This window comes from Prinia subflava, chromosome 4, assembly GCF_021018805.1.
Source record: "Prinia subflava isolate CZ2003 ecotype Zambia chromosome 4, Cam_Psub_1.2, whole genome shotgun sequence".
NCBI classification, from domain to species: Eukaryota; Metazoa; Chordata; class Aves; order Passeriformes; family Cisticolidae; genus Prinia; species Prinia subflava.
In genome coordinates, this window is record NC_086250.1 from 38437562 (window position 1) to 38458580 (window position 21019).

The 21019-nt window shown below is 40.5% G+C and overlaps 1 protein-coding gene across 3 annotated transcripts in view; it reads left to right on the forward strand.

Moving 5' to 3' along the window:
* The window catches only part of PTPRR (protein tyrosine phosphatase receptor type R), a 140263-nt gene that overhangs the window by 79664 nt on the left and 39580 nt on the right, over positions 1 to 21019 (forward strand). For all 3 annotated transcript variants that reach the window (XM_063396466.1, XM_063396467.1, XM_063396469.1), the window contains 2 exons: positions 2268 to 2378; positions 6445 to 6707. In XM_063396466.1, the coding sequence (XP_063252536.1) occupies positions 2268 to 2378; positions 6445 to 6707 (374 nt within the window). The remainder of the gene's footprint in view (positions 1 to 2267; positions 2379 to 6444; positions 6708 to 21019) is intronic.

Consider the following 21019-nt stretch of genomic DNA (forward strand, 5'->3'; position numbering starts at 1 on the left):
CTGAGAGATATGAAACACCGGAAAGCCATCAGGTAACCCACTCAGGGTCAAACATTCAGTTTATAGCTAATAGGCCCCAGCTGCAGCTGCTGCTGTCACCATGGGAGTCCCATGGAACTCAACAGGAGCAGTCTTGGATGTGGAGCAGCTGCAGGTTTGGGCTCTGAGCCAGTATTGGGACTCAAGTCCTGTGCCATGAGCACAGCAGAATGACCTTGCTGTGCTGAGGTAGCAAATTGCACAGAGACCTGTACCCCACTACCAGAGGCAGCAGTGTTTAAATATGTCTGGGAAGAATTTTTGCAGAAATATTTGGCAAGATTTCCAGCTTCTCTTTGAAAGCCCTTGGTTTAACTTACTAATTAAGCATCAAACTGACACTTAATAAGCCTTTTTTAACTATCAAAATCTGTGATATTTTAAAGCCGAGACCATGAAACCATGCATGATTACACACACAAATGTACTAATATTACAAGATTGGTTTCTGTAGTTGTGCTGAAGGATTTCCATTCTGGTCCCTCCCCAGGACTGCTACTTCCAAAGAAAACTCTTCTTTATTATGCTTTCAGTTCTAAAGCTGAAACTCCCAGTTACACACAAGCATTTCTTCAAGCAAGTCTCAGTAAATTAGCCATGCTACCAAATTCCTCTCTAAATGTTTGTGTTTTGTGGCAATTGTATCTGTGAATTGTCCTTTATTGTCCTGAGTCTTTTCAATACAAGCAAGGCATAATCTTGTGAAAGGAGGACCATGAAAACTATATCAAGATTCAGGACCCAGCATTTTTTGTCAATTTGTTCTCTTCCTCAGGCCATGATCTCCCACTCCTTAGGAAGCTTTCCTATATTAATTCATCATCATCCAGACTTTCTGTGTTTGGGAGGCTGAAGAGGCTTGGGTGCCTCTTGGATTTGGGAGGCTTTGCCTTTTTGGAAGACAAAGTTGGCTTGATACATTAGCTGTGTAAAAGAGCAGGCTAATGGGTGGCTAAGCAGACCCTGGGGCATGGTGTACCCCTGTAAAGTGTTAGAGCGTCCCTGCAGTTATACAGGCCCATTGAGCACCCACTCATCGTTTTGTGGAGGAACTCTTTTCTCTGTGATAAACTGCCAGTCCTCTTATACAACCTCACCAGAGAAGAAAAAAAGGCCACATTGGGATGGGAAGACAACTTAGTAGTTAAACGAGAGGTTTATTTAAAGCCGTTAGAGAATTTCAGTGAGAGGGAAACACGAAGACCTTGACCATTTACAATATAAACCAGAATTTTAGAAAGTTGGTTTTACTCAGTCTGAGAATTCTACTGAAAGACACAATTAAGAAAATAAAAGCAAGTAGCTGAAAATTGGGAAGGCAATGTCTACTGAACTGTGGTGCCAGAAACATCAGACAACATACTTTATTCTAAATAATATATTGCAGTTAGACTGAGGGTACATGTACTTTGTTTCTGCTACAAAATCTCTATTTGAAAACATAGTGAAATTCTGGTAATTTAATAGTCCAACCAAGTCCCAGTGCTGCAGTAAAGACAAAAATAAATGCTTTTACAATCATTATTATTTCATAATCCCCAGGAGTTCCCCAGGAGTTCTGGAAATTTGAGTGTGCACAGCTGTTTCAGAAATGTTCTATCAGCAGGAAGCTGAAGATAATGAGATAAGCATAATCAGAATTATAGATAGACAGATCATGAGATTATTTTCAGCCAAATCAATATTTTTTACGTATGTGTGTGTGTAATCTAGAGGTGACAATGTGAGGGCTTCCTGGCCCATGCAGGCAAACCCGCGAGTCACCTGCTCTTTGCTCTGCGTCAGGTGTAAACACGGGGAAGGCTGGGTCCGGGTGCTGGGGCTGGAGATAAGCACTGGGAAGAAAGAGACGGGGTGAGCGCTTCCCAAAGCCCGTGCAGGAGCCCAGCCCTTTGACCTGGTGAGCCAGGTGGTTTCCAAGAAAGGCACTGGGTCTTGTTTGCTTTAGCTTCAAGCAGCCTGTGCTGGCTGGTGGAGAATTCTCTTGGCAGGCACGGAGGGCCGGAGATCCGCACACATTGCTGGGAGCGTGGGGTGGCCCTGCTCCATGGACTGGGCGTGGGCAGGGGGTGCCAATGGCAGCGTTCAAAGTCATGCCGTGTGCTGTGGAATTTCATCCCTGACAAAGCTGAGCAGAGTGATTAATGCCCAATGAGAGCTATTTAATCTGCACATGCCACTCTGTAACTTCTTTTCTCTTTCTCTTTCTGTTTCATTGCTTAAAAAAGAAAAATGTTTTGCAAGGCCAGCATGAAGCAGACAAAATCTGGAGCAAAGAAGGATTTTATGCAGTTGTCATATTTCTCAGCATCTTTGTCATTCTAGTGACTTGTTTAATGGTAAGTTTCCCTTTTACCTTTATTTCGTTTTTTATTTCATGCTTTTCTGAGTCTGAAGGATAGGGTCACACATTCTTTACATGACAGGTGTTTTTACAAGTCGATTAGAAACTCAACTCCAAGGTAAGAACTGATCACTCTCATAATGGTGGGAAACCAAAATTTGAAGAATTACATTTCTTGATATATTTTGTGTTGAATGAAGAATGAAACTAGAAGGAAGCTGAAGAAATAAATAACAGGTTCTTAAATCTGCAGGGTAGCTGTAGGGACATAAGTGATGACTTGTCAGCCTTCTTAGGTCCTAGGATCCCTGAAGTCCTCTTACCTGCCTTTATTTCAGTTTTATTGGATAGTAAAAGCAACACTACATTGGTAGAATGTTGTCATTGCACGGTTGTTACAGTGTGTGTTGGTATTTGTGTATCAAATACACAAATTTTAAACTGAAATAACTAATAAGTACATGAAGGAATAATCAAGTTTTGACCAACTTTGCCATTCACATTGTATGAGTTCAGTGTCCAGGTTTCTGAGCATTAGGCACAATTGAAATATGTTGAATAGGAGATGTGCAATGCTCACACAGAAGATGAACAACACTACACCACCACTGACTTATGTAGGGTAATTTTTGCATTTTTGTTCAATGTTGTATCTTATATGTTTTCCTTCTTTAAATTATGTGATACTTCTGTGGTGCACACATATAAGTGTTGACTGAATTCTCTGACAATTACCAGCGTTTATGAACACATAGTATCTTGGAGTCCCTTTAGATATTTTGCTCTCAAACACATTCAATTTTCTTTAACCACTTACAACCTTAAGATGGAAAGCATGTTTAATCTGAAGCTATTAAAAATGTTCACATTTATACAAATATTCACAAAAATTTATAACAAAACATTACTTAACCTTTTAAAGTCTCCTTAAGATTTGAAAAGCACTTATTTTATCACAGGAAATTGTTGCTTTATTTAATTTCTACTTTCTTGTTGTCTCCACCTCTCCATGCCATTTCACTCAAAAAGAGGAGGATACCTCTAGAAATCTCGTCTTCTCTACTCTCTGTTCTGGAGAAGAGGTATTTTGGTCATTACTGACTATTTGACTGGAAGGGTATAGAAAATTCTGGCTGTCCTTTTCCTGGTACCGCACAGTATTTTCTTTAATGATCTGGAATGCATTTACAGTGTAGGAAATTGTAAGCATTCTGTATGACAGTGGCAGAACTTCAAATGTTCTTAGGGCGTCAGAGAAAAGATGGGAAAGAACAAGAATTCTGTTTGGCAGGGATGAGAGCTCTAATCATGTGCATCAATATGATGTAGGAAATGTGCAGCAAAACAACAGTTCTGTAGAAAAGGTTCCAGCAGCATCACAGAGCAGTATCACAGAAGTAGATAAGCAGATAAGCAACATCAGTGTTGCAAAAAACACGCTTCTTACTCTGGGATATATAAAGGAGGATATGATCTCTAAGATCTGAATACAGCTCAACTATGGTAATTATTTGGTTATAGTATCATGTCTTACTAATTTCTATTGTCTCTCTCCACCACATTTGTGAAAAATTTCAGGTAATTATAGGAGGAATGAGATGCAAGAGTGATCAGAGACACAGAGGACATGAAATAATTTGGTTTATTTGTGACAGGGAAAGGAGCAAGCAGAAACATGATAGTTCTCAAACATGGGAAGATTTCAAAGGCTGTCATGAGGAAGAGGATAATACTTTCTCCATTGGGGATTGAAAAAGAAAATAATTTTCACAGGATGATTTGGCTGACTCATTAGAAAGATCTTTGCTATCGCATGTATCACTAGACCCTGGATTGCATTGCTTGGGGAAGCTTGGGAGTTTTCACCCATTAAGGTTTTATGCAAACATCTGTCAGAAATAGTTTGGGTGTAGCTGATCTGAAGTTAGGGCAGAGGTCAATACTAGTGGAATCCTTGAATTCCTTCCAGATGGAATTGCTATTATGACGTGATCTTTTCTGCAGGCGTTCCCCTCTCTGTTCCTCCCAGGTCCAACCTGTATCTTTATGTGTGCTACTGTTTAGACTATGCAAATGGACACTGTCCTAGATTTTGCCAGGACCTGATAATACATGGGGTATGTGCAATCTGTAAAACAAACAGCTCATGTTGGTTTTTATTCCATTTAATGTGTGTCAGAGTGGCAGATTGGGTTGGTCACCATATTTTTGGCCATTTTTGTTGTTTTTTACTTTACCTAGAATTCATTAAACTGTTATAGCCCTGTAAAACTTTCTGATACATATATAGCACTTTTCTGAGGAAAAGTGTTAGTGCTTAGATCAAACGTTGTTAGATTCTTTTTCAATTTCTGCTAGGGTCATGCTATCTTCTTTTCCTTGGGTCTAATAATAGATTATTAAACAGTATATGAAATAATATTTGTCCACATTTTAGAAGTCAAAACCATAATTCCTTGGGTCCCCAAGAAGTGAAACTATGTCAAAACATATTAGTGACATGAAGGTATGGTAAGAATTGTCATGGCCATGAATATCTGAGCTAATTATCTGCTGGTTATCAGAAACAAATTAGATGAAAGCACTCACTGGAGGAAAAGACAGTTAAAATATTTCAAGTCCCTCTTTTATCTTTACTGGCACCAGTGCCTTGTGTCACAGTAGGGCTGTTTTTCCTGCAAAATTATGGCAAGGAGATCTTATTCATGCAATTCTAAACCCTTCAGAATGAACAGATGGTTTACCTAGCTACCTCTTGTTTAATGTGTGTATTGCTAATTACATTAGGTCAGTTCCCAGCTAAACCTCTAATGCTGATCCCTGAACAAACAAACCCATCAGATATATCCAGTCATCACTGGAAAGCTATGGAGTGTTAGGTCTTTGTGGTGCTAGCAGGGCAACAGCTATCAAAGAGCTTCTGACTGGCAGAGAAAAAATACTCTGGTCTAAGTTTTGTCTTCCTTAAGGATCCAAATCAAATGTTTTACAGGAACAGATAAAGCAAAGTGAAAAGTACGAGGTTATCTGCAGACACCTTTAAAAAATTGTGTAAGCGCCTTCCATCTCCACAAGCAATATTTACAATTCTCATAAATTTCATAGCTTGTAAGGCATGTTTTGAAAATCTCTGGCTCAGGAATTGTTTTTGCATTGCCCTCCAAAGAAATAAAATATGTTAAACTGGTGTAACATAGGTACCTCTGGAGTGACATTACTGAGCACAAGCTACCTGCCTGCCCTCACCAAGTCATGGTTCAGCAACGTCAGTGTAGAGTTTGATGGAAGAAGATCAGTACAACCTCTGCTTTTGTTGCTCATATCTGATGTCCACAATCATCAGCAATAGGTGGACAGATAATCCTGGTATTACAGTGTGTTCAGAAGTCAATTTCCTGGTGAATTTAAAGCAAGCTTTTCTGAACAGATGATTAAGTAACTTCCTAGGCCACTCATCACTTCAGCTTTATTTAAGAATAGTAATGTTTCTCTGAGGATATTGGAGCCTATTCCTACCTGGAGAAGTATTTCAGAGTAATAGCAGCCTACTTTACCAAAGTGACCGAGTCAAGTTACTCCATTCAACCATCAGCTCTTTGCCAGATGAGTAAGGGTTTTTAAGAACATCTGCTCTAAAAAAATTGAGCCTGTTGTAATTAGAGACTTGCATCTGGCTAAGTCATAAAGATCTATTTTATTTTGTGCCATTGTCTCTCTTTTGTTAAAATGCTTAAAATTTCTTCTAGACTTACTCTATTTATCAGTATTTCCTTTTTCACAATGTCTTCTGTAACTAATTTCCATTCTGTGTTATTTGCTTCAGGTATTACAAATAAGTTCTGATGGTGAGAACTGTTAAAATCCCTACTGCCTATGAGTAGGTTCTGCAGTTTATGTAATGGAAATATTTATCATGTTGTGGGAAATTCTGTGTAACACAACTTGTGACTTACCTTCCAGGAATGAAAGCCACGTACAGCAATCTTATCCAGCATTTGCGATACCCTCCTTGCCTTGTTTACCAGGCAATTGAGATGGAGCTGTCGTCTTTATTTCTTTAGGTTCTGTACAGATTAAAGGAGAAGATCCAGTTGTCACTAAGGCAGGAGAAGGAAAAGAAGCAGGAGATCCACCTCTCACCCCTTCCCCTGCAGACATCTCAGACTGAGTATAAGACCGCCAACAGCATGGTCCAGCCTCAACAGGCTCCAAAGATTATCAATGTTGTAGTGGATCCACAAGGCCAGTGTGTTCCTGAGCTGAAACCTCCCCTGTGTGCCAGTCCATCTCCTTTCAGAATGAAATCTGTGGGACTCCAGGAAAGGTAGGATGATGCCTGGTGTCCTCAGGATTTATTCTACTTTTTTATACTTATGCTTCATGGTTTCATGTGTTTCTTTTCTGTCAATGAATGGGAGACTTTGCCATATGGATATCTGAGAAGTGGGATTTTGGTGTGTTAACATCTATCTCACAGGCATTCTCTCCTTTCCTTTTCTTTACATGTGACCAAAGATTCAGGTTACTTGAAAATGTTCAGGTTTGGGCTGAGATTAACTGCATTAGTGGCATTCTTTTTGCTGATTATATTCCCATTTCCAACAATTATTCCAAATTTTTTTTTCATTTTTCTTTGATTTTTTGCCTGTTTTGATCCTGGAGATCCTGGAGGAGAGTTCAAGGGCTGGTTATGTATTGTCAGCAAAGGACATTATCAGAGAGTCCCTAGCACCTGGAAAACTTAAAAATATTTACACCAACAGAATGCATTTAGCAATCTCATACAGTATATCCATTATCACCTGTAGAGAAATTTTCTTCTTAAATGCAGCTTTCCATGATGGTCAGGATACAGTGCAAAGTCAACAGGCTTTACAAAAAGGAAGAAGTGATGAGTCATGAAACCAACTCTTGTGTGCAGTTCCTCAGAAATACTTGGGCACCAAACCCTGCCACTCATTGTACCTTTCAAAAACTGGGCCAGTGCTCTTTTTATAAAACAAGTTATTCTTCCTACAGGAGAATGCACATTGACATCTGTCTGTCCTCTGTTAGAAACCTGTATAATTTCTTGTCTGATGGCTGCAGGCTGCTTTCATAAAGCATCAGTGCTCTGAATAGCTCACATAGCATGCAGCTGTGCAGCTGAACTCTCCTGCCCCGGCGCAGACGATAAATGAAAGAACAGACGCCATGCGGAGACCAGGCAGAGCCTCATCTGTGAGGGCTCAGCTGAGCTGTAACCCTGATTCAGCTTGAACCATGGGATTTCAATGACAGAGATTTTATCAATGGATTTATGACGGACAGCGCTCAGGGAGGAGGATTGAGTCTTCTGTGAGTAAAAGAGGCTTAAAGGCAAAACTGTCATTAAAAATATAGTGATTTCACTGCAGGAAAAAAAAAGGAATGGAGGAAGCAAGTAAATACATTTTGATAGTTTCTCTCATTCCACAAGACCCTAAAAATAAAGTCCATGAGCATGGGAATCACATAGCTATTTTATAATACTTGGTACCTAACACAGTATATGCAATAGTTGAGAGGGATTGAGGGAAAGGAATTTGTAGAGGGATTTTGACAGAGAAGAAACTTTTCCATTTCTCAAACAAAGTAAAAACCATTGATTTAGAATATTAATTTCCACCACAGATAGGAACTCTGCATTTAATTCTCCTAAACCTAATTGCATCCTTTGGAAGGACAAAGTTCTGAGTCAGGTATGGCAAAATGAAGAGCTGACATACAAAGAGAAAACGAAACCTGATGTTTGACCAAATAAACCAGAGATTTAAGTTATTACTAAGGAAAAAGGAGTTGAAGGAATTCAGCACTTCAGTTTCTACTGTAAAAGAACACTAACAGACCATTGTGAAAAAGTGAAATCCATTGTGATAACATCCCATTGTGCAGTTCTTTTTGTCATGTTTAACACAGTTAGACTCTACCAGCCCAAGTCCACTCCTAAGAAATGGTGATTTAGTTTATTTCAAGATCAGTGTACAAAAGTCTGGGGAGATGAGGGAGAGAACTTTAAGGAATGGTTTACCTTCTGTTCCTCTGACGTAAGAAGCTATTATTATGTATATTCCTTATTAATTTACCATAAACTTTACTATGAACAAATTTGTATGCATTCTAACACTCAGCAGTGTTGGAAGCAGAAATAATAACGCTGACACATTCTGCCTCAGATTTTATCTAGTGACTAGGTAAGTGGTCAGTTTAAAAGTCCTCTCCACCTTTCTGCCCCAAAAAACTCTTGCATAAGGCAGCCTTGGGCCTTCCTCATTACATGTGGGAGAAGTGGACCGTACAGCATGGATCTGCACACTGCAAAGAGCAGCAAGCCATGCTCAAACAGCTCTTCCTCTGTTACTATGGAGTGAATCAAGCCTGGAAGCCCCATCCTGCTCATGGCACAGCTTTGGGGCACCCTTTCAATAGTTTTTGCTATGGTGATTTTGGTTTCTGCTGGGGAAGGAGCTCTTGGCAGGCTTGAGTGGGGGGCTCTTTGACAAACTTAGCATGGAGATTCATTGCTAAGTCACATGGCTTAATAGCGGTTCCTGAGCAGTATTTTCTAACTATCCAGACTACTCCCTGGTTTGATTCCTTAAGAGTGATCTGTAGTCATGAAATGCTTGGTATGATCCAGACCAAACCGTCCCTGGTTTGGGCCATGGTTCATTGATTTCTCTTTGAGCAGATTGTGAGCTGTGCATAGCCATCTAGGTAGGAAGTTTGTGACAATCTCTCTGGAGGATGGGACAGGAAAGTTGGATAATGCAGCCTAGTGAAGGTGTCCCTACTCATTGCAGGAGGGTTTGATTAGATGACCTTAAAAGATCCCTTCTAGACCAAACTATTCCATGATTCTTTGCCTGCCTCTCAAGCTCTTTGCTTTGCACACTAGATGCTGCTTTGAGGAACATACCCTTGACAAGACAAGGGGCAATGATTTTAAACTAAAGTAGAGTAGATTTAGATTAAATATAAGGAAGAAGGTTTTTTGCAATGAGAATGAAACACTAGCACAGTGTGCCCAGAGAGGTGGCAGATGCCCCATCCCTGGTGAAATTCATGGTCAGTTTGGAGAGGGCTCTGAGCAACCTGATCTAATTGAAGCTGTCTCTGCCCATGGCAGGAGAATGGGTCTGCATGACCTTTAAAGGTCCCTTTCATCCCAAACTATTCTATGATTCTATGATCTAAATGCAAAAATATAGTGGAACTGAGTTTTCACAAAGCACCACATCAGCCTCTGGCTCTCTGAACTTTTCCATTTTTATTTGGAATAGCATTTGCAAGTACAGAGGCAAACAAATTGTGAATGAACTACTGCTCATGGATAAAAATATTTATGAGAGTTTGTCCAGCTTCTTAAAACGTAGTGTGCTTCTGAATACTAGAGCCAAGTCCATGAACATATTTTTCTGTGTATCTGGAAGTGCTCCTACTCAGCTATTTCTGTAAGACACCGCTTCCCGGCAGATTATTTGCACTATCGAGTGTGTGGGATGCCGCAGTTTTTATGCCGCACAGGCGGCGGTGCCCGGTCCTTGCGGGACGCGGCTGTGCGAGAGCGCGGGGAGAGTGACACCTAGAGCCGGCAGGCAGCACTGGTACACCCGGCTGCGGCTCTGGAGGAGGGCAGGGTCACACACCCGCTATGTGAACTGGCCCCGTGGCCGCGGGAGGCGATTCTGCTCCCATGCTCCTCTCTCATGGGAGCCCACTCGCAGTACTGCGTTCAGCTCCAGTGCCCCGAACGTGAGAAGGATGCTGACCTGTTAGAGGAAGGAAAGACGTGGAAATGGTCGGGTGGCTGGAGCACCTCTCCTGTGAGGACAGGCTGAGAGAGTTGGGGTTGTTCAGGGTGGAGAAGAGAAGGCTCTGGGGAGACCTTATTGCAGCCTTTTGATACTTGAAGGAGCCTATAAGAAAGATGGAGACAAACTTTCTCTTAGGGCATATAGCAATAGGACAAAGGGTAATGGCTTCAAACTGAAGGAGGCTAGATTTAGGATAGATTCGAAGAAGAATTTTTTGAACATTTGAGGTCAGGTTGAATGGGGCTCTAAAAAACCTATTCTAATTGAAGCTGTCCTTATCTATGGAAAGTGAGTGGGACTAGATGAATTTTAAGGATCTTTTCCAACTCAAACTATTCTCTGATTCTATGATTTTCCTAGATGCTGATCGGGGATGTGTGCTCACATGCAGCATGAAGTTTGGAAAGGAGTTGAACAGTGGTGGCCAAGAGCAGAGGGTGGGCTGAAGGTGTAGAGGTGAGAGGGCTGTCAGAACAAACAGGCACTGACCCCTTTCTATTACAATTGCTGAGGCAGGCAAGTGAAGGGCTATTTCTTCACAGCCTCATGCATCCTCTGGATCATTCAGCGCGGAATGCTTTGAAGTTGCCCTCTTTTCATGTGTTCACGACTGGTGCTCCTTTGCAGCAAAGACCTTCTCCACTGGTGACTCACACTGTTCTGCTACTGACCAAAGGAGCAGGAGAGCTACTGTTCTGCTGTGGGTGTCTTTGGTGATGAACTGTCACAATATCACAGTGCTGACGCCTGACTTTCGGATGTAAATGATTGTGTTTTCTTCCGTGAGCACAGCTATGAATATTGCATCAGTGTTTACTTTTCTACATAGGCTTTTATAGGTTTATATGAATAATATATACTTCCTCCTTCAGCAGAGTAACATTTCCTTTTATTCTGTTTTTTGGCCCAAAATTCATCTTGATATGAATGGTTCCAGCTAAAAGCAGAATCTGGTGAAGTGGAATGTGGTATTTTACATTTCATTCTGACATAGCAAGCATTGAAAAATCTTTGTAAAAGCAGTGAGTTGTTAAATCACAATCATGGTAGATATAAATATAAATGTTACCTCAACAGCACAGTATTACAACTAGGTTCACATTTTCTGTGGCCACTGCAGCTGTGAGTTTTAGTTCCAGTGTTATTTGTGACTAAGACAACTGCATTTCAACTAGTGGACAGTATGAGGTTTTGTTCAAATTAGTGACTGTGCAAAGATACATGGAAGAAAAGAAAATGTGGAAAATGTCTCTTTTACTATGTGTTGAAAACAAGCAGTGCTTTGGAAATTTTTCATAAGCGTTTGTATTCCATTCTAGCCACAAAGACCTAAAACTGGCTATTATATTTTAATAATCAGAGGAAAAAAATCACAGCTCTGTGTTTTCTTAGTCTATTACATATTCATCAGCAAATTGTTCTGTCTAAAAGGAAGAGCTCCTCATGTTCACATATCAGGATGCCAGGGGTTTACAGGACTCTTATTCAGAACACATAGTGTTTTACATGTGCCTTGTGCTGATTTTTTTTCTCTGCAAACATATACGAAAGAGTGAAGATGATAATAGAAAAAAGTTTGGCAAATAAAGCAAAAAGCCAGTAGATAACTGAAGTAATAAACCATTTTTTAAATGTGAAATGAATTATGCAACGGTATGGAGGCACAGCTGTGACACAGGAATATAGAAGATATTCTGTGAAAGGGAAAAGCCAGCAAGAGCAAAACTTGGAGGAGAGAGGGCTGCTCATGGGCATCATTCAACAGAATGTGCAACCAAGTCTGCAACCTCTACAGAAAATCAGTAGGCATCAGAATAGAGAACAGTACGGAGACAGTCCCCTGAATCAATCAATTATTGCTCTCTACAAACATAATGGATGAGTGAAATTTGGCTTGAACTCTGACTGTGAGAGCTCTGTGTGATGGTACTTTTCCCCACAAACCAGAGCAATACTATAAAAATCCTACGCCACAGTTAATAGACTCTACCCAGTGAGATTTCTATTGCCATCCTGAAGATCCCTTTAAATTGGCAGCAGAATTCTTTCTCCAGTTCTAAGAATTATTCAGTCGACATGCGGTGAATACAGCTCCCTGTAAGTATAATGAAATAAAAGTTGATATAATGTGCATTATAATGTATAACCGCTTCCTTGTAACATGAGAAAGTGAGATATTCTAGTGGGAAAGAAAAACAATGTATTTTTTATAATCTAAAAAAGAGATTCATATAACTCATAGGATTCTATGGAATTCAGTGCCAAAAAAATATTTTTAAACAGGTATGTTTAGCATAAGGTGCACACAAAATAATGAGAGCAATTATTCTTCTTCTTTCTGTCTTCAGCATCCTTCCAGATGTTTATCTTGTATTTTACACCTTTACAAAGAAAATCTTGTATAATTTGGGCTTCAAATTTGGAGGTGGAAAAAAATTGCTCTTAATATTAAAAACCATTCTCTTTTATTAGTCATTCTGCATAGACACACAAATTATTAAACTATAGCTTCAGCCTCTTAGGCAATTTCTGTACGCTGTAAATTGCCATCTGGATGACAAATACTGTGGATGACAAATACCACAAAAGCTAACTCTAATACCTGTTTTCCTCATTTTAGAAAGACAGTATTCATTAAAATGAATCAGTATCTGAACAATACAGTATACTGAATAAAACCTCATAAGAAACATTTGAGCCAGGGTAAAGAACCTGATATGTTCTTTTCTTCATTAATGTAACCTCGGCTGCACCTCAGGATATCACTGTTCAACCACAACTCTGCTCTAATAGATGAGAAAAATATCCAGCAATTCTGTCTGTCTCTGTTCTGATTTTTAGATCACAGGGCACAATTGCTGCAAATACATTTATGGCGTTGCTGATGCATTATCATTTTACAAAACTGTCCATTGTGAATAATAATTTCAAGTAACACTCAGAGGGTAGCACCTTGCAGTTGGCTGGGCTACTGTAAACATGCCAGATTTTGTAGTTTATTGCACAAACATGGGAACTTAATATATTTACAGGAAGGGGCCTTGAATTTCCTGGCTAAAATACAGGAGCTTTGCATAGATTTGGAGGATAGATATTCCCTATTGTGTGGAGCTGAATATGCTTTCTGCATTCTTAATTTAAATCGTAGGGATTGTTTTAGGAAAATGTCAGTGTAATTGTTCGAAGCACAGCTATGTGCCAACACAAAAGTACAAGCTGTGGAATAGTTTTATGGTGATATCCTATCAGAAGGAATTTGCAAAGCAGCAGAGACCAGTAAACTGAGTTTGAGGTGGGAGGCAGGGATTTTTGTGCTCTTATCTGTCTCTTCTATGAACTCTTTAGAGCACTTTGGGCATGGCACATAAATCTCCTGGATTGAGGATGGCTGGATGTTGTGTCCATCAGAAGAGATGTAGTGAAGATGAGAACCTTAACCTGAGGTGCAGTAAAAGTCCTACTTGCAACTATTTGTCCACATAATTTAGGAAGAGTGAGAGGACACAATTACAACCCTCCCCACACACACTTTCTGAAAGACCTAAGAATACATTTCTCTCATTTGGCACCTATATTCCATCCTGGTCTGTAAGATCATAGAATCATAAAATGGCTTGGGTTGGAAGGGATTTTGAAGATGATCTAGTTCCAGCCCCACTGCCAAGAGCAGGGACATCTTCCACTTGGTCAGGTTGCTCAAAACCCCATCCAACCTGACCATGAACACCTCCAGAGGTAGGGCATCCACTTATAAATTTGATATACTCAGATACACTTATAGCACTAAGGCTGTGTAGCAGAGATTGGTTTTTGCCCATACTGCTAAGCTCTCTTTGCCTCCAGAGAAGCAAGGACTGGATGCAGACTGCCTCCTGGGAATGACTTGTGCATGTGCTTGTTCCCAAACCTGTAAATAGCTTTGGAGTGCTCTTGTTGTCAAAGGCTAAAAACAAGCCAGGGCTGCAATGATTGATATGTAGCACTGTCATTCAGTGCCTGGGATTGTTTTCCTGGCACTGTGATTTTTTTTTTTCAAGATGTAACTTGCACATGAAGTATGCGGTGGGTGTAGCAGCTGATACAAGGGGAGCAATCCTGATTGTAGGCAGTTGCTTATGGCCTTTTAGGTAATTGTCTTTTCAGTGCAGGGTCTCCCTGAAGCTCTGCATCATGACTTCCCACCTCCTCAGGCCATCTCAACTAGCTGGAAAGCCACAGTGATCGCTGGCACCTGCAGTCTGGGTAAAGGATAAAAGCAAGGACTGTAAACCTGGGCTACTGAGGTGGGAGAAACTACTCTAAATAATGGGGAACCTGAGATGGGATCCAGCTTCAAGGGTCTCCTGCTCAATGCCTGAGAGGTCTGTGTTAGCACTGTGGATTCATCACTAGAGGGAGAATAATGCTGTGCCTCCAACCTGCATTTATGGAACATTTCTGTGAGTGCACAGTAACTCTAAAAACTTTCTGCAAGTGCCAGATCTTTGAATGCATGAATGTCTGTTCTGTCCAACCCATTACAACAGACATCTTTGCTTATCTGTAGTGTAGGAAGAGGGCAGGAATGTGAATTGTCCCCTTTCTCTGGAGAGGAAGTGAACTCAGTCACCAACTTAACAAAGACCCTCTAAAATCCATATTTTAACTATTTGACTCCTGGCTGGTTGAGAAGCTGTTTTGGTTGTGTTTAGAGCTCTTTTAAGCAAAACTCTGTGGGAGTTGTAATTTAAATAAATAAATGCAAATAGCTATGTACCATTGAACCTACCTAACTTACACCCACAGTCCATTTCCCTGTGTCTGTGGCACATCTTAAAATTACTTCAGATTAGTGTGGGTAGATGGTACGTTTCACTCCTATTTCCATCTCTGCTTTGAATTGTCCCACAACCCTTTTTTCTTCCCCTGCAAAGAGATAAGCTTTTCAAAACACACGACTCTCATTTTTGGGAGTGGTTAATTTAGGCAAATTAGCCTACCCCTGTTTAGAGAGATTCTTCTGATGCAGCTTCATGGCTCTCTGCTCTCATATGCAGGGGAATGCTCCATTTAGCATATGCAGTCTACGCCTACCCTTGGTTTTGCCTTTACTGTCCTCTGGGATTTAGTCAGGAATTTTCTAATAATTTTATTGTATTCCCAGGTCTCTTATCTGGCGTTTATTCTTGTTACTCCAGTTGCTACTGGTTTTAGCTTGTACACAGGAAACCGCAGTGCCAATCAGTGTCGTTCCCAAGGTGACAGGAAACCCTATTTGGTCGGATGTTGATTGTGCTTGTCTTTACGGCTCCACCCATCACATTTTCTTCCTTTTTGGCTTAAGTTAAGACAAATTAATCAGTGGCTGCCATCTGGTAGACAGTTTTGGTGGGTTTGCAGTGATTTGTTCAGCTGATCTTTTGAAAAGTCACACAAGGGAAAATATCCATGTTAGTATTTAAGTGCTTCTTGAGCCTGGAATTTACAGAGACCAGTTTTGCCCTGAGCACATGAGTAATTTGAGTTGTGTGAGTGATCCCCTTGTCTTTTTCAGCAGCAGTTTTGGTTCTTTAAGAGCTGTTTGGGGATCAGAAGGTTAAACTCTGATGCAGCTTTCCAGTGACTGATTTCCTCAGCTCGTCCCTGCCTCTAATTTGTTGCTGTGCTTGACCATCCAGGCATGGTTTCTGTGACTGCTTCACCAGCTGTCCTAATGTGCAGGCAGAGTGGGACATCTGGGAAAGTGAGGAGATGCACATTAGCTGGACTTGAATGCTCTAAGCATCTCGTCTCAGCCCTTAGCAGGATGTGTCCATCTGTGACATTTGCAATCTAATATATCACCTTTTCACAATGGTAGGTTGGAAGTGCTGTGCTAAGGGGCAAAGGCACCAGCTTCTTTATGAGATTGGTTTGTTAGCAGGAAGTATCTCCTGAGCCCTTGACTAGTACCCACAAGTACTGGTTTCAGCCAAACAATGTAGAAGGAAGCATCCATATCAGATAAACAGAGTTCTGATATTTAGAAAGAAGGTTGATTTTTCACATTTGGTGTTTGTATAGAAAAGTTTCCTTGAGTGTCCTCATTAACGTGTGAAAAAGATTAATGCTTCAAGTTAAAACAAAAATATTCACCTCTTGTTTTGGAATGCATTTATCTCTGTTCATGACATTTCTTTTACGGGGCAGCCTAAAGCTGAACTAAGTTCAATTCCCCTTAATATAAAATGTTAGGAACAGACAGAGAAAACAGTTAAAGAAAGGGAAGAAAATACCAAAGTGCCTCCCAAACTGCAATGTAAGATATTCAAGTATTTCTTTGAATTGCAAGAAACCATGTGCTGGGCAGTGCTTACATCCAGCTTATCTTGTAGTTGACAGTCCAGACCATGAATCTCTTCTTTGATTGGAATCATAATTAATTTTACTTCTATGCAATGCTAGGAGAACTCTTCAAGATTATAAGAATTGACAAATTATGCTACTTCTTTTTCAAAAAATCCAGTTCTGGATATTCAGCAGAGATCTTTTGCATAGTCAGAGCTAGTATGTACAGAAAGCTTTTAACATTGTTAGCTAGCAGTAATGTCTCCTGTTTGCACATACACCTTTGCTCAAAGAATACTGCATGTAAATCTGTGGGCTGGAGTATTTCTTAGCTCTTGCTGGAAATTCTCTTTAGTATTCTCTCAGTACCTGAGAGCCTTGGTCACAGATCAGGATGCCTCTGTGCAAGACTCCATATGTACAGAAAAATGCAATGTCCTCCTATCCAAGAGACTTACATTCTAGACATCAGACAAGGTAGTAAATGCATACAGACAATCAGACATGCCTCAGGAAGCAGAGAAGCAATAGCATCATGGCAGAGATGAGGATGCCCAAAGTATACCATGGAATGGCTCAGCCAAAGAAATACTGCCCAGAGGCAGAGCTGATTCCATGCGACACTGACATTTCCGCCAGGCTCTTGCTGGAGTTATTTGTCTGCTTTGATACCATCACACACAAGCTGATGCACCCATTTGGTTAGGCTTTGAACCTTAGCTGAGTTTCCAAGACATTTCAGGAACCCTTTTTGTGATTTTCATACTAAGACAAGTGGGACATTAATTGGTTAAGTGATCCAATATGGTACTGCAAATCAGTGCCTATCTTCATGAAATACTTTGGCCTTGAACTCTACATTAATTTCTCTAACCAGGGGAGTCTATAAGAAGCTACAACTGTGATATTTCTTTCTGGGACAGGGACTTTCCTTATATCCTCTATCAAGGAATATACTTTGATGCTTAACAAAGAGAGAGTATTGTTATTAATTTATGGTATCTATAATTATCCTTGTTATGTTAATACTGTGATTTGATAATAGAAGCAAAACAGAACACAGCAACTTCAAATGACCGCTCAAGTATGCGATAGGCATCAGAAAGGGAAGTGGTGTATATAATTCCCACACAGAAAAATGTCGTTAAGTACAGTGTTTCTCTAGGGAATTCAGTCCCAGTGCTTCAGGATGACCAGTGGCAGCTCCCTGGAAAACTGCTGCCAGAGAGAGATGGGGCTGGTGCTGGGCAGGAGGCAGCTGAGTTTTCCCCTCTGCCAGGGCTGACTCTTCTGCTTCCCACCATCCCCTGACAGCGGCATCTCCTGTTTTTGAGATGTCTCAAATCCTTCCTGAGTCATAAAATATTCCCCTGGGAGATTGCTGCATAGTCCAGCAGCTTTCAGTTCCTTGCCCTGGATTTGACAGTGGATCCAAAAGCCCAGTCTTACAAGAAGAGAAGAAAAACAATCAGAATGGCAGAAAAGTACACAATGGTTAAAAGATGCAATTTGCTATTTCACTTCAGACTCTGTTTAGCTTGCTTGGCCTCAGTAGATTTATAGACGTGTCTGGGAAGAGAGTTTGGCCCACAGAACACAATACTGAATAGGTTTGCAAAAGAAGGCAGCATTGTGAAAAGCAGAAAGCTGGTATTGTAATTAATCCTCAAGTTAATCCTGTAGCTACAGAGACTGCATTTGCAATTTACTGATAAGAATATAATAAAATAAATGTCTTCTGCTTCATCACAAGGATTTTCACAAGTGTAGATGGTTTAAATACCCCTCTAGTCCCCATGTATAGTGCTCACTATTGCTTGGCTCCCAGATACAGAGCTCATTATCCTGGGTCAGTGCAGAGGTCAGAAGGTGGGCTAAGAACACTCTCTAAAGCAAAAACTACAGAAGGGAAACACCAGGCACAAAAATGGGGAAGCAGCCTTTGGCTCAGGACATTCCTAAAGTACAGATTGCCAGAAGATGGAGAACATACTGAAAATTAGTAACAATATTAATTAAGTAATCAATAATTCCTGCTTGCTTTGTTCTTGCATTCTTTCCCTAAACCTCCTGTTTCTGTCGAAAACAGGATACTGGTCAGCCTTTGGTGTTGCAGAGTATACCAGATTTACCTTCCTATTTCTACATTACTGCCTTCTGTGTACATTGCATTGAAGTAACATGTATTACATCATTTGCCATATGAAGGCCTGTGTGTTGGAAGTGTTTGTGCTGGGATAGATGGGGTGGAGGTCAGCTTGGGAGTGATTTTGGTTTATCTTACAGATATGACTTCTCTCCTTTCTCTTTATTTCATCATGCAATGTGCTTTTACAGGAATACTGCTTTTGTCAAGATCCTCGCTTTTCCCTCATTTATTCAAATTCATAGAAGTAAATTTAAATCAAGCTGTTTAAGTTTCTAAATGCCATGAATCCTTTGCTAATAGAGAACTATTTATTCCACTCTGAAATTTTTCATCTGTTTGGACTCATTGATGGTGTGTATGAGAAAGAGTAGATCAGGAAACTTTGCTCTGGCCTTCAACTCTGGGTGCAGGTACAGATGCATTTCCCTGTTCTTGAGCCCTGTCCATGCAGCCCCTTACAGGAATGTCTTTCACGAAGGCAGGCAGTCCAGGGCCATGGACTTCAAGGGATCTGCTGAGCCCTGTAGGAAAGAGCTTCTGATCACTTACCTGTCAGTTCCTCATCAGCTGTTCAGCCCTAAATGGGACTGCACAGCTTGGCAATGTCTCTTGTAAAGATACCTAACCTCTGAAGTGCAAGATGAAATACACCTTGGCATGCAGGCATTTGCAGCTGTCTTAAAAGCATTTGAACATTACTTTGTTTCAAATTGCAAGCCTGAGTGGATTTCCTAAACTTTATTTTCAAAGGGAATGCAGGCACTTTTCACATTAATATACTTGTTTGAGCAAGCCTTCCCATCGAAAGTAAGGCTGGAAAGCTAGACTATGAAAGTGGAACAAGAGAAAAAAAGCTGGAAAAAGAAAGGTTTATATATATATAGCTTAGGTGTCAGGGCTGGAGACTTTGGAAGCAGCTGAAGGGCAGATCTAAGAGCACATACATGGATCCTGCCCCTAAGAGCTTAAATCCCATCAATTCATTGTACAGCTTAGGCTCATTAGTCATCTGGAAATGGAACTGTGTTCAAAGTGGATGTGCTGCAAGGGTTTGGGCTCTGTACGGGCAGCCTGCGGGGCTTTGTCCGCTGTGTGACCGAGCGGGGCTGTCCTGCGGCTCCCTTTGGAAACGTCCGTAGGTGGCGCAGCTCTGCTGAGCAACATTGTGCGTCTGGAGGCTTTGCATTCGTCAGAAACTGCTGCTGTTCAGTAACTTCTTCAAAGTGCTCTAACAATTCATTTGTCTGCTTAGAAATCTTCCGTGTGACACTTGCAGTAGTTTAAAGATAATGAGGACCAAGTCAAATAAACAAGGAATGTGCTTTTTTATTATCTTAAGGTTGACAGGGTGTAGTAAACGCCTCTTTTCCCAGATGTTCCTTCCTGTCTTTCCCAAATAGCGAGCTCACCAGGAAAGAACTCATTGTACTGATTAGTCTTCAAGTCACAATAAAAAAATAATTTTCTCCTACTGATATGGTCTGAAGATACTGCCCATTTACATTAAGAATATTCATGCCTGTGTCTTTTTCCAGGTCAGCCGGTTTTGGTTAAAGTCTCAAAAGAGTATTGAAGGACATTAATGTGCAAATAGATTATGTATTTGCTTGTTTGGATGTAAGGGTTGTAGATTATATTCCCTAAATGAGCAGCAGTTGCAGGATGGAAGTAGAGCTTATGCTTAAAAGATTAATTATGGAATACATGAAGCTAAATTGACTTACCTAAGGCTCCTCTTGCAATAAAAAACAAACCGACTTTTTTTTTATCTAAAAGATGAAAAATCTAAGATCCATTTTTTATTTATTTAATTACAGACCAGCTGAATAGCAGAAAATGTCAGCTAAATAGTCTTAAAAATACTTCCTTGGAGCTATTGCTGTAGTGTTGCACCTCTCCCTCCTCACTGATTAGATCAGTTTTCCTAGATAGGCTGTTCTCTGTATAATGCAGACAAGCAGCCTCTGGTCATGATGTAGTGCTCAGCAAAGAAGTGAGCCTTGCATGTTCTGGAAAAGTAATATAGCTTTGCACCTGGATAAGAGATCTAAATTGGCAATGGTGATACATAGCTATAGTTCCTCCAAGGACTCACAGAGGTGTTAATGAACTGGAAGCATAGAGGGGAACCTTATACAAGTATGACAAAAGTATTTTGCAAATTGCTTTTTGTCCTAATTTTTAAGCAAAATATACAGCAGACAAAAATATGTAGGGGGTTTTTAACAGTCCTTGCTGGCTTACCATAAAAAAATGTATTTTCTGAGCTCCTTAAGTTGTGCATGTCTTTAATATGTGCATCCCTAGCAGTCAATTATTATTACTCCCCATTCTCTTTTCCTTTTT